This window comes from Leuciscus leuciscus (genome assembly GCF_965113295.1).
Source record: "Leuciscus leuciscus genome assembly, chromosome: 11".
In the NCBI taxonomy this organism is placed as follows: domain Eukaryota; kingdom Metazoa; phylum Chordata; class Actinopteri; order Cypriniformes; family Leuciscidae; genus Leuciscus; species Leuciscus leuciscus.
The window spans coordinates 3,720,058-3,735,149 of NC_138735.1; the positions used below are offsets into that span (position 1 = coordinate 3,720,058).

Sequence of the window (15,092 nt, forward strand, 5' to 3'; positions counted from 1 at the left end):
AGTTTGAATAAAAGAGAACCTGTAATGCTTTTTTACATTGTCAATGTTGCTGTAAGAGTGAGGAAAAAAACAACAGCGGAGTCGATAGGATTCTCCCACCCCTGCCTTTAGTAGAGACACAGACCCAAAACTGGCCTGAGATCCCCAGCAATAGAGGGGTAAGTAAACAATGCAACCAAACATCATTGCTGTAAATCAGAATCAGAATGCTCTAGAAACAGTAGAGCATTGGCCCTTGCAACGCCAAGGTCATGGGTTTGATTCCCAGGGAAAGAACTGATAAGAATGTAAATGTATACCCTGAAATGCAATGTAAGTCGCTTTGGATAAAAGCATCTGCCAAATGCATAAAACTAAATAATGTAAATAATGCTTTTTTACATTGTCAATGATGCTGTTTTAGGATGAGAAAGCTCTGCAAAGTTACAAAATCCCTCCAGCAGGAGTTATTCTCTAAATCAGTGTCACTGTTTCTGAACTCCATGAGTTTTGCATACGCAGAATAAAGGGGTGGGGCCTGGTTGAGTTAGTTAGTAGTGTGTTGAAACTGGCAGTTATGGTAAGGGGCGGGACATTTCCCAAACACACTCGAAGAGCTTGACCAATCACAACACACTGCTCCAGCCGACCAATCAGAGCACAGTGTGCTTTTCAGAAGGAGGGGCTTCATAGAGACATGAACTATGGGGTGCGTTTCCCGAAAGCATCGTTAGTCAACTATGGTCACAAGTACCGTCGTTATCTGTAGAATTCAACAAGTCGTGTTTCCCGAAACCATCGTTCCAACGAACATTCACAAACAGCATCGCAGAGTTGTGTGTTTGGAACGACAGCTCTCGGCCTGTGGTTAGAAGCAGTTTCTTCTTTGCATGACATGTGGACTCAATAAATCCTTATCTTGAGCAAAATAAGCAAGCTGACATTCAATACAATCCATATCTTTTATTTAGAATTCATACAAATGTCATTTACATCTTTTAGTTTGTCAAGAGATTTAAAGCGTCGTTTTTTAAAAGTGTGAACGTGCTCTAGTACGGAAGAACGAGCCTATGATTGAATCTGGAAATAAAGCAAAATAACTGAGATAAATGAGAAATATTCCTCAGATTCCATGTCTGTAATTTATAGCAAAACATCTAGCATTAATTCAGTCTCAAACAGATTCATTAAAAGTAGTTATTACTCCACTACGTGCGTGACATCATTAACCAACGTGGTTGAACGACCAATGTTCCACAATACGGTTTCGGGAAACAGTCGTGACTAGCTAGTTGATTTCTTCAATGATGCTTCATACTATGGTAGTAAAGCAGCGAGTTAACCCTCTGGGGACCAAGCTGTTTTTGGGGCCCTTGAGATGTTCTGACATGCTCTGACATTTGTGCTTTTTTCAGTTATTTATAAACATGTTAATGGCAAAGGTGTAAATTCACTCTATATAGCACAAACAGGCCTACCATAATATGCGAGCAACATGTATGTAGATGTTTGTATTTTTAAGAGAATAATGTTTATGCGTGGTTATTTAAAAAAATAAAAATGAAAGTTGCTGAAATAAGACCACAAAACTCATACAAAATATGTGCCCACAAGACTTTTGACTAATGGATGTTTTCTCTTGGAGTTCTAGCTTCAAAATTATGTGAAAATAGTCTTGCTTTATCGTTCACAAAAAAAAAATACATTGATTTAAATGGTGTAAAACAGGTTTTGCTTGGAAAGCCAATATGCGAGGGGGAGGAGTAGTTTACACCTTAGATTACCCAGTCCCACCCACTCTGCATAATGACTCTGCATAATTAGCCATTCATTCAGGTGTGACACTGACTGAGCCACAATGCAAGGACAAAATAGCCTATATATTTAGAAGAAGACTTATATTGACCATTTAAGATTTTGCTTACATCTATCTTGTAAATATGTTTTGCTATTTTATTAAAAAGGTTACAATTACAACAATAATTACAATTTCAGCAATATTTCTGCAAAAAAAGTACTCTTTCTTTGTAAAAAAAAAAAAAAAAGATTATAGGCCTACATTTTATCATATGTATTCATTAGTTTGAATATAGCCAACATTGGAACATCTTAGTCTATGACTTTATTTTTGACAAAATAGTATTTTATATATATGAGCAGAAAAGCTTATTTGATGTGACAGTATATTCTACAGTAAAAACTGTACCCAAATCTAGTCAACAAAATGTTGTCTTTCATACTTCGCCTGACTGTAACGCAGTAACTGTAACTGTAAAAGCAGTTTATTCTTTCACACACAGACGCGCGATTCATATTTAGGCTAAACAGTCTTTACAAATATGTACCCTTCATTCATCTCACAGAAACGCTATTCATATTATAGAAACGCGATTCATCTTTTTGTTTACATAAGCCTACAACGTTATTCCATAACGTTATTCCACATTAACACTTGAGAAAGGATAACTTAGCCTACCTCACTCCTCAGCGGGATCTGCTCCTCATATCAGCACGGAAAATTTTCTCCATAAGGTAGGCTATATTATGCCTCTTTGTTTACAGCTGATGTGGGGGCGTTTCACAGACTGAAATGGTTCTCAGAATTTGCGTTTGAATAGCACGCGCTCTCCGGGGCGTGGTCAAATTACTTTTGAATGGCTCCTAATGAGCTCGACTGGAGTCGCTCTCTTTTTATACAGATTACAGAAGCTGATAATATTTGTTTTTTATATAAATTACTTCATTTAAAAGCTGCGATCTCAAGCTTTATGCCCGTGGGTCTGTTTGCCTGTTTGACTGAATTTTCGCGGAGTTATAGATAATTTTCGAACGCGTTTCAAATGGGAGTTTACTGACAGAGAGAAGGCAGAAATAGCATCATGTTAGTTTTTCTTTATTTGTCAAAAAGCAAAACACTTTATTTGTATTGTGAGTATACAGAAAAAAAATAGAAACTGAACAGGATCGATTGATGTATTACACGAAAATGAAAGATCAAAATTAACAGAGCATTTTGTGTTTATTTTTCATTGCAAAAAAAAAAAACGAGCAAAAAAAAAACGAGCGGGCGCGTTTTTGGTCCCCAGAGGGTTAAGCCGTTGTCCGGAGAACACACCCCAGAGTGTTACTGACAGACTGGAAAGAGAGGAGCAGCAATAATGGAGAATATGAGGAAAAATAATGTGTTTTTTGAACATTCAAGCATGAAAAACTATTCTAGTAGAGGCCAAAAACAAAATCAAGACTTTGTAAAAATACATAATATGGCCTCTTTAAAAAAAAAATTCCTTAGTAAATGCATAGTAAGTTTTGCACTGGCAAACACCACTCACATTTCCCTACTTAGAAAATGTACAAATTTAGTGTCTAAGTTGCTGTATTTCTCATTAGACATCTTACACATCTTACACAGTCCATTGAGGGCAAAGATTTAGCGAGACTAGGCAAATTAACTGGTGTAGTTTTCCAAAAATAATTGATGAACCTACATGAATGATTAAATATGGGTTGTAAAGAAAGACGTGCAGTGCTTCTAATGGATCCTGTCTCACCATCTTTCAGGGAGACACGTTTCAGTCAAAACCGAAGAAGTCCAAACGAAGTGTGCAGGATGTGTGTGTGGAAGTGTGTGCAACGAACAATCAGGTACTTTGGCATATTAGTGCACTTATAATATCTTCTTCGGTTTATTTTTAAATTGCACATACAGTACAGGCCAAAAGATTGGAAACATTACTATTTTTAATGTTTTTGAAAGAGGTTTCTTCTGCTCATCAAGCCTGCATTTATTTGATCAAAAATACAGATTTTTTTTATTTTATATTGTGATACATTATTACAATTTTAAATAATTGGTTTTCAATTTATTATACTTTAAATGATCATTTATTTCTGTGATGCAAAGCTGAATTTTCAGGATCATTACTCCAGTCTATCAGTGTCACATGTGGCATCCAGTCTATCACATGATCCTTTAGAAATCATTCTAATATGATGATTCATTATCAAAGTTGGAAACAGTTCTGCTGCTTAATATTTTTTCATAACCTGTGATACTTTTTTAGGATACTTTGATGAATAAAAATAAATAAATAAAAAGAAGCAAATGTTTTAAAAATAGAAATCTTTTGTAACAACAATATACACTACTGGTCAGTAATTTGGGGTCAGTAATTTACTTTTTTTGAAATAAATCAATACTTTTATTCAGCAAGGATGTGTTAAATTGATAAAAGTGATAGTAAAGAAGATTTATATTATTAGAAAATATTTTTTTATTTTGAATAAATGCAGTTATTTTTAACCTTCTATTCATCAAATATATTAGACAGCAGAACTGTTTCCAACACTCATAATAAATCAGAATATTAGAATGATTTCTAAAGGATCATGTGATAGACTGGATGTCACATGTGACACTGAAGACTGGAGTAATGATGCTGAAAATTCAGCTTTGCATCACAGAAATAAATGATAATTTAAAGTATAATAAATTGAAAACCAATTATTTTATATTGTAATAATATATCACTATATAAAAAAAAAAATCTGTATTTTTGATCAAATAAATGCAGGCTTGATGAGCAGAAGAATCCTCTTTCAAAAAAATTTAAAATAGTAATGTGTCCAAACTTTTGGCCTGTACTGTATATATATAATGTTTAGTATAGAAATATGAATCAAAATAACATCTCATTACCTTCAAAACTCAATCAATAAGCCGTTTAGTTTCAGTGTTGGTGTAGTTACTGTTTCATCTTAGCAAGGCAGAATAGTTTGCTAAATAACAGCAGAGTGACTGCTCATTGGCACCTATAATATATATAAATGAGATCCATTACAAGCCTGGCTTGTGTTCATGGTCTTGATTGAATGTCACTGAGAGAGAGGATGAGCTCGTATATTTTCTTTATGATAGAGGCTACTAACAGGTGCAAGCCATATAAAAACCCATACAGATCATCTGTATTAAATGTATTGTTGCCATTTCTGCTTCCATGTTATGGCTTGATTGCTGCCCTTGGACAGTATGAACAAAAATAAGTGTACAGCGCTTAGCAGAGGTTTGCATCAAGATACACTTTGTTCAAAAGTTTGGATTATTTTTTTAAATGAATTATTACATTTAATCAGAGTGAATGCATTTTGTGTTAGAAAACATGCTACAAAATATTTATATTTCAATTAATGCTGTTCTTTTGAACTCTATTCATCAATGAATCCTGAAAAATGTATCAGGGTTTCCACAAAAATGTAAAATGTAACTGTTTTCCACATTATTAATAATCAGAAATATTTCTTGAGCAGCAAATCATCATATTAGAATGATTTCTGAAGGATCATGTGACACTGAAGACTGGAGTAATGATGCTGAAAATTCAGCTTTGATCACAGGAATAAATTGCAGTTTACAATATACTAAAATAGAAAATTGATCACGATATTACCTTTTTTACTCTATTGACTGTATTTTACAGTGTAGCCTTGATTAGCATAAGAAACGTCTTTTTCAGAAATATAAAAAAATCTTAGATTCACACAAGATTTACTTTTGACTGTACATTCCAAATAATCATTCATCAATTTAAATATTTAATGCTACCATAAAATTAAAGCACTTATTGCTCAGTTTAGCATATTTGTACCATATTTAAATCCATGTTTTAGAAGATCATTGCAGACGGGAAACAATTCTGCAGATTATGTCTAGTTATTTATTGCGGTTTTAAAATATAAATCAGTTCTAGAGCTGCATATTAAAGTTAAAGTGTAAAGCTGTAACCCAGTAACTTATTTATATTTTTCTGTTTTCAGCTCTCAAAGGTCAAAGTAGTGACTCTGCAGGCATGGTTGAAGAGTCGAGGGATCAGTGTGAGCGCGAGGGATACGAAACATTTGCTAATGTCAAAGGTTATGCAATGTCTGAGTGAAACTTAGGTGTGTTGGATTGGGTTACTCGCCTAAAAAACACACACTATAGAGACCTTGCATACTGAGTTTTTGTTCCATTGATAAACTCTGTTGACACTGACAGTTCAATACGATTGCCATGATTTACTACATGTTCATAACACATTTGACTACTGCCTTTTTTTCAAGACTTTATAAGCTAAAATCTGTTGTTTAATTGGATCTAGAGTTTAGAGAGAGAGAGAGATGCAGATAAAGAAAACATATGCAAGTCTTTGTAATAGTGGTCTTTTTTTGTTAGCATGATGGTCATGTGTCAACAATCAAACTTACCATTACATTTAGTGCAATTATTTATTCTAACTCTGTGCTCTGACTTTAATCAGACCCAGAGGTCTTAAGTAAGTACATTCTTTAGAAGTAAAACTGGACACAAATGAGATGATTATTGACATACAGTATGAGTTTAGAGCTATATAATTCATGAAAATAACAGCTCAGAGGAATTTAATGCTAGAATTAATCTTGAAATCTCTTCTTTTGATTGCAGACTTCAGAATTTTGGCAAATCTCTTTGGGAGTTTTCTATAATCTCATCTCATATGAGATCTAAATGAGGCTTTTCTCAGTGATCTTGCCAAACCTCTAACAAACAGATTTTCAATTGGCAATCATGAATGCCGTAACATCATAAAACAGTGACTTTCCTCAATAATGACCCCAAAAGAAGAGTCAGAATAGAGTCAGGGGCTCTTGACTGAGATGGAAGTCAGGCCTATAGCCACTTTGATGGCTAATGATAGGGTCCAGATTGCGCTGCTTTCTGTATCTTAAAAGAGCAAGATCACACTCGTCTTTTCTGCTCTTTATACTAACAGAGCTTAATGACCCATACACATCTGACTTGAAAAGCTTTGTGGTAAGTAGGAGGTCAATGCAGGAGCAAGTATGCACTTCTGCAAGGCAAAAATTGTTAAGCTTAAAAAACAGTGCACATCAAAGATTTGAATGTGAAACAGACTTGCTATCAGTGCACTTTGACTACAGTATTCATTACTGTAATGGCTTCTAATATCAGCACGTTTAATTGACGGATGACTTGTTTATGGAAGAAAACAGGGATTAGTTGATTTATTGACTCTTAGTTTAAGTCCTCAACCTCATGTCACAGACAAAGATAAATGTTCCCTGAAAAATGGTTCCCACGCTTTGCAGAATCAGGCTTTTTTTTTGTCTGCATCAGCACATGCAACAAGTGATAGATGATATATATCACAATCTGTGATAGCAAGTAAATTAGTCTGACATATTTCATCTCAGAGACTTTAATAGATATATTCATATGTAGTCCCTCTTTTGTTATTTTTTGTTCATTTACTGACATCAATGCACACTAGAACACACTTTTGTTCAGGTGCCAGTCGCCACAAGGCACAGTAAAAATTCCTGTCTCCTGCGTGCTGGTTCATGCTCTCATCTCAAAGTATAGGCCTCAGGATTCTTCTGCCGCTCTGATTTAGACTGTTTACTGAGTTTTGACCTGCCAGACTGTACTTACAACCAAGTTAATATACAGAGTCAAGGGGTCTGCTGCTATAATTTATAACCTTTCACAATTGGAGCATTGAAGTATCGTATTAAATGCTGAATTGATTAAAGCAACGATGGGTTGTTTACAGCATATATAGATCTAGATAACCCATATTACTTTCACAGAAGCTGGCCAGGACATTTTAGACATATTTTGTATTTATTTTTGAGGTTGTATCAGTTAGTTCTGTACACTTTCAGAAAAAAATAATAGTACGAAGCTGTCACTGGGAAAGTAGCTTTTCGAAAGGTTCTAATATGTACCATTTAGATATTTAAAATCACCCTTTAAAGGCCCCCTGAAATCAAAATTTAAGTTTTTTAGATTTTAATATGAATATGTTAGGATTAATGTTATGAATTAGCTGGTGTGTTCCAAACCAATGACAAAATTCGCATTTAGGAGATATAAGCATTCAAAACTTACAGTCCCTCACTTCTGCTAAAATGGGTCACGGATTTTTATGACGTCACCGCAGACTTCAGCTTCTCATCACATCTTCTGTCCAATCAAATGCTATCTTGAATGTAAAGAGTCCCGCCCCCTATGCTATAAACACCACCTGGCCAAAGCGACCATCGTTGACACCTCGCGGAGAAATATGGGTTTTTGCCGTGGTCGATATTTTGTCCCGACCACTTTTTGAAACAACTCGCGGCACGGATGTTAATAATACAAATAAATAAAATATCTCCAGTTAACTAGCAGGGAATTCATTTTGTTTGTTAGTCAAATAAGAGTCGTTCTAGTGCTGAAATGTGTTGTTTTTTAAGTCAAGCTGCTGAGCTCATTGCCGCCGCTATCAGTGGCGCTGATACAGTGTTCTCTTGTGGCTCGCGCACAGTCTTCACTCGGAAGCGCGCTTCAGTCTATCGCCGTGGCAGAGACTCTATTCGTTCCGGTGAAATCACAAAACAAAATGCACACAAACGTGTCCCTGCTTGATATACAACCACTGATAAACATTTTTCTCATTAGATTTTAGCGCGGTTCTTCGTTGCTAGGAAACTTTAATTTGTTTACTGTGTTTACCCTGGTAAAGCGCGTGGCGTTTGTTTGTGTGTCGTGACTTTTGAGTTTCGCTTGGCTAAGTAGAAGGGCGTGGCCTGCTGTATTCAATAACGAGGTATTAGGCGTGTATATAATTGGTTAGTGCACCGCGGCAGCCCTCGTGTGAAGACCGAAGAGTGCAAAGACCAACGACTCTACCTGTGCGACTCCACCGAGCAAGGACACCGACAAGGCACTTGAGTATTATTTTCTTATTTATTTAATTTTCTTGTTGTTTCCTTTTTCTTCTACACAACTTTTCATCTGATCTTTGTTTGTGAGCTCTCTTACACTGTGTTTTCAAATCCCTACTATTACTAACATGCGTAAATCCAATGTCACACGTCGGAGGCAGTACAATCCTAACAACCTGCGTACCTTTCCGGTGTCTTTTAGTACTTTATTCTCTTTTCCTATTGGTCTCTGGAATGGCCAGTCCGCTGTAAACAAAGCTGATTGGCCCTGACTGAGACCTGGATCAGACCAGAGGACACTGCCACACCTGCTGCCCTCTCCACTAACTTCACTTTCTCACACACCCCTCGCCTGACCGGAAGGGGTGGTCTGCTCATCTCAAACGATTGGAAATTTGATCCTTTACCACCTCTGTGTGACAACAGCTCATTAGAATCACATTTAATTACCATCACTAGTCCTAATAAAATCCATTTTGTAGTTGTATATCGTCCCCCAGGTCAGCTTGGCAGTTTCTTGGAGGAGCTTGATGTGCTACTCTCACCCTTCCCTGAGGATGGTACTCCTCTCATAGTTCTTGGAGACTTCAACATCCACCTAGAAAAATCTCAGGCTGCTGATTTCCACACTCTGCTTGCCTCATTCGACCTCAAACAAGTATCTACTGCGGCTACTCACAAATCAGGTGACCAATTGGACCAGTTACACACGCTACTGCTCCACTGACCATACACTGGTCACTCCACTGCACACCTCAGATCACTTCCTCCTCACACTCAACCTCAACCTGCCTCAGGACACAACATACACCCCTCCACAGGTCACCTTTCGGCGAAACCTACGCTCACTCTCACTCTCACCCTCTCGCCTATCCTCTTTGGCCTCATCCACACTTCCTCCACCTGATCAGCTCTCAACACTAGATATTAACAGTGCAACTGATACTCTTTTCTCCACTTTAACATCCTGCTTGGACAACTTCTGCCCCCTTTCCTCCAGGCCAGCCCGCGCCACACCCTCTGCCCCCTGGTTATTTGATGTTCTCCGCGAACATCGTTCTAAACTCAGAGGTGCAGAGAGGAAGTGGCGTAAATCGAAAGATCCTACTGACTTTGGTCTTTATCAATCCCTCCTCTCTTCCTTTTCTGCTAATATCTCTACTGCTAAAATGACTTACTATCACAACAAAATTAACAATTCTTCTGACTCTCGCATGCTTTTCAAAACCTTCTCCTCTCTTCTCAACCCTCCTCCTCCTCCTCCTTCATCAGCCCTAACAGCTGACGATTTTGCCACATTCTTCATAAATAAAACAACCACCATCAGCGGCCAATTTACCAATCCACAAACTGACACACACATTTTACCAGCTAACACACACATTATACCCTCCTTCCCTCTACTTTCAGAGGCAGAAGTCTCCAAACTCATCCTTTCCAATCGCCCTACCACCTGTCTGCTTGATCCTATTCCCACTAACCTACTTCAAGCCATTTCTTCCTCAGTTGTACCCGCACTCACGCACATCATAAACACCTCTCTTCACACTGGTACCTTTCCCACAGCTTTTAAGCAGGCTTGGGTAACCCCACTGCTTAAGAAACCCACTCTAAATCCAGCACATCTGGAAAATTACAGACCGGTATCCAGTATTCTTCCATTCGTCGCGAAAATACTTGAATGAAATGTTTTCAACCAGATCTCTTCCTTTCTTACACAGAACAACCTCTTGTACAACAATCAGTCTGGTTTCAAAAGCGGACACTCAACTGAGACTCTCAGTAATTGAAGCTCTGAGACTGGCAAGAGCAGCTTCCAAATCCTCAGTTCTCATCCTGCTGGACCTGTCTGCTGCCTTTGACACAGTTAACCACCAGATCCTCCTGTCAATCCTATAGATGAAGGGCATCTCGGGAACCGCACTCCAGTGGTTCAAGTCTTACCTCTCAGGTAGGTCCTTTAGGATGTCGTGAAGGGGTGAGGTGTCTAAGACCCAACATTTAGCTACTGGAGTGCCTCAGGGCTCAGTGCTTGGACCACTTCTCTTCTCCATCTACATGACATCACTAGGATCTGTGATTCAGAAACATGGCTTTTCCTATCACTGCTACGCTGATGACACATATCTCTACCTCTCATTCCAGCCTGACGATCCGACGGTAGCTGCTCGTATCTCAGCCTGCCTGACAGACATTTCTGGCTGGATGAAGGACCACCAAGGCTGGATGAAGGACCACCAACTAAACCTTGCGAAGACAGAGCAACTTGTGGTCCCGGCCAACCCAACACTTCATCACAACTTCACCATTTAGCTAGGCTTGTCATCCATAACTCCATCAAGGTCAGCCAGGAACCTTGGAGTTGTAATTGATGATCAATTGATCTTCACAGACCACATTGCTAGAACTGCCTGGTCATGTAGATTTGCCTTGCACAACATTAGGAGGATCAGGCCCTTCCTATCAGAGCATGCTACACAACTCCTTGTCCAAGCGCTTGTTCTATCCAGACTGGACTATTGTAATGCTCTCCTGGCTGGTCTTCCAGCTTGCACTGTCAAACCTCTGCAACTGATCCAGAATGCTGCAGCAAGAGTGGTCTTTAACGAGCCGAATAATTTTATTTGTGGAGGTCTTAAACAGTCTTAAATTTGATTTGAAAAACTCTGCAGATACACTGATTAATTTATATAGCGTTTCTCCATCACTTGGTGGTGAATAACTGCTGCTATAATCACTAGAAAAGTAATATTTTTAGATGAGATTCTGTTTACCACCTGCATTAGTTGATAGGGATAGATACTAACAGTTAGAAAACTAACTGAAATTTAATGGATTATGTAACAAAAATCCTGACCTTGTCTGTTAGTCTTCGACGTGGGCATTCATGAGACTCTCTCAGCACCGCAATACACACCATCTCGCCCAGAAAAAGCACACTAGTTGTGAGAAATGACAAATTACATGCGCCTAAATCCCCCAAAATAATCTGTGTACTTTCTTCACTGAGTTAAATATCTCCGGACCTGAACTCTCTTTGACTGATGTCAGTCAGAATGACAGTTGTGAACAGATGTGAACGCGATAACTTCATTACGACGAACAAAAAGGATATATTCACCTCAGAGTAGAAGGTGTATGGATTGTATTTCATGTTGCATTTTTGTTAACCTTGATTTCTTACAACTTGTGTGCTTTTTCTGGGCAAGACGGAGTGAACTGCGGTGCTGATAGTATCACAAATGCACACCTCGCGTAGCCATGTACAGAAGACCAATGGCCAAGGTCAGCATTTTCGTTAAATAATACATACAGTTTCAGTTTTATTTTCACCAAACTCTATCATATACCCCCAGAACACTTGGAATATATGGAGTGTGTTGCACAAGATCATTGGATGAGCGCAGAGTGGGACACTTTTTTTATTTTTTTATTCTTGTTTTGTGGTCCAAAAAAGAACAATAGCAGGGTGAGTAAATGATGACTTAATTGTAATATTAGTGTGAACTGTCCCTTTAATGCCGCAAGCAAAACATGCTGACTTGTTGATAAAGCACAATTATAATACAGTCACCAAATAGGTAATTAGTCATTATTTATCTTACATGTGAATGGCACAGTATTATTAGCAGCACATAAAGCACCTGGTTTAACTGGATTGAAGGTGGTTAACAAATAAGACAAAGGTTTTTTTCTATTGAAATATTGTGCTAAAAAAAAACTCGGCTGATTAAGGAAATCATCCAGTGGTGATTTATACATAAAATGTGTTGAAAACCCCACCTGTGCTGACGTAGTTGACAAATGAATGTGGATACATTTTTATAAACAGAATTGTTGAAAACAAGTAAAAACAAATTGTATAATACCACAAGTATGCCAGCCAATACACTAGAGGCGAGTTATGTTGTCACTCCATTGCTTAGGAACAATGTCTCCCAGCTGCTATTATGCTGATGGCAATTGCTTATCAAGCATCTAATATAATTGAAAGATTCCTTTATCAAATAATATAGTATGAGTAGTTGAGCTTGTATTGAAGTTAATTATAATACATTATTATAATTAATGTAGTTTTAGGAATGTCAATGCACAGTCCCACTTTTTATTAGGTGTCTTGTACTCGGATCAAAAATAAAAATGTTGGATACAATGTACTTATTGTGCAAAACACTTGTGCTGCTATTGAGGTGGAGGTTAGGACAGGTTTAGTGGTATGGGTAGGTTTAAGGGTGGGTTAAGGAGTAAGAGAAGGGTCCACACTTTAATTACAGCTGTAAATACATGGGTATTTTTTAAATATACTGTAAGTACAATGTTAAAATGTGTATTTACACAATACTTGCAGTGTATCAAATGATTCATTTAAATGGTTGTACACAGTAGTTAAAGACACTTAAAGTCCCCCTGTAGTCAATAATTGAATCTCTTAAAACTGTTCTTTGATCACCAAAAGGACATATTTAATGAAAAAAATTCTTCATGCCTTATAATAGCTTGAATTTAACTCTACACACCCTCGCCTCATTTAGTATATGCGGTTCTATGAATATGCAAATGAGCCCCGCCTCCACTCACTCACTCAGCTCAGAGATCCACTGGTTGACGATCACACGTTGATCTGATTGGTTACAAGGTAGTTTGTGACGTCAGAAAACACCAGCGATTTCAAAGCGTGTTTTTGAGACTGTCTTTGGTTCACTGCAGTTTTAAGGAGAAAATACAAATTTTCATATAAACAACATTAAAAACTTGATTTTCACCACAGGGGGAATTTAATATAATGTATGCTAGTATGCTAATATTTGTCATAACAATACATATTTTAATACTGTTCAATAATATTTAGTGCACTGTTATGTTTACATGTAAAAGTTGGAGCCATATTAAGGTTTGTGGGGTTAAGACATGCCACAAAGGTGAGAAACGCTGTGAAATCTCTTACAGCTGAACACCCACAAAGTCGGGATAATAGTCAGCTTGGTCACGCTGAAGTTCTCTCTCACATCCTCAACACATGGCCATATTTTGCTGCCAAGCAGAGAACGATCTCCGTGCTTAATGTGCCCTAATGTATGAAATGCCAGAGGGAGTCAGAGCTGAGCAGGTGGCAGCTGGTCGTCTTCACCCAGCTCGAACACATCTACTCTTAACCCTTCACACCTCCTGTGTAACACGATGCACTGCAGTGTTGTGCTTCAGTGTATATGCTTGTAAAATAATAACATGGCTTGAAAAGGAGGTTTATTAAAATGTTGGTCACATAGCCTAGGTGTACAGCCTCTGGCACATTCCCATCTAAATAGTTTAACATGGTGCTCTGTGAATTTGAAATAATATGTATGTGTATGACGCACTTAGAATACCAGGAAATGTCAGGGAATTTTGATAATTATAACAATATAACTTTAAACTTATCAAGAAAATGATTCTAAAAATATACATATTTATTTAAATATAAAAAGTTATCCAAGTGCAAAACAGTTTGAATATTTTAAAAACTCATTTAGTATGTTATTTTTGTGATGATTATCACAAAAATCATTTAACAAGAAAATTATACCGAAATTTTTAGATGTAACAATTAAAAAATTTTTTTTTTAAATGTATTAATTAAATAAAAAATATCCAAATGCATAATGTACGTTTTTTTCTTGTTTTAATTTCTTAAAATTTACTGATAATTTACTCATCCACACGTCATCCATGATGTTCACGTCTTTCTTCAGTCGAAAAGAAATTACTGTGTTTTGAGAAAAACATTCCAGGATTTTTCTCCATAGTGGTTTTCAAACCTGTGCTTTTTAACCACAAATGCTCATCTTGCATGACATTTTTATTCTGAACTAATCCTTTAAAATCTTGATCCATTATTAATGTACTCCTGGAAAAGTCATGAAACCCTGTACACAGAAAGCTTGCGCATGCATCGGTACACACCACACAGCATGAGTATAGATTGAGGAGTTAGCTGTCTTCAAGTAGCACCGAAGCATACAAACGACAGGCCTACATGAAGGAATCGAGTGCATTGAAAAAGGTCCACGAAGCTCATTTCAAAACTGGCCATCTGGCATCACGTTTGCGTATAAAACTGAAAACACCTTTGTTTGCAAGAGAAATATGAAGCTTAAAGGCTCAGGAAGGCTTAGTTGCATTGTTTGAGTTTAGCTGCTGTGTTTCCACATTGTATTAGGAAGATATTGACCAGAAGAAATTTGTTTTTATGTTTTAAGTTGCATCCTGGTCAAACTAAGCATGTTACAATCTGTACCGAGTTTAATGGCTTTCACTGTTTGGTTTGTAAATCTGTCTCACAGATGGAATAAATAGAGTAAATGTAATGCATGTTAGCTCGGTAATTCCTA

General features: G+C 37.3%; 1 protein-coding gene across 1 annotated transcript in view; it reads left to right on the forward strand.

Annotated features, from left to right (window-relative positions):
* Positions 1–12,188, forward strand: part of cUnh18orf63 (chromosome Un C18orf63 homolog) — a 39,536-nt gene extending 27,348 nt beyond the window's left edge. The window contains exons 13-17 of the mRNA XM_082184330.1: positions 57–158; positions 3,541–3,624; positions 5,794–9,410; positions 10,446–10,675; positions 10,870–12,188. Of these exons, the coding sequence (XP_082040456.1) occupies positions 57–158; positions 3,541–3,624; positions 5,794–5,916 (309 nt within the window). The 3' untranslated portion in view covers positions 5,917–9,410; positions 10,446–10,675; positions 10,870–12,188. The remainder of the gene's footprint in view (positions 1–56; positions 159–3,540; positions 3,625–5,793; positions 9,411–10,445; positions 10,676–10,869) is intronic.
* The last annotated feature ends 2,904 nt before the right edge of the window (positions 12,189–15,092 follow it).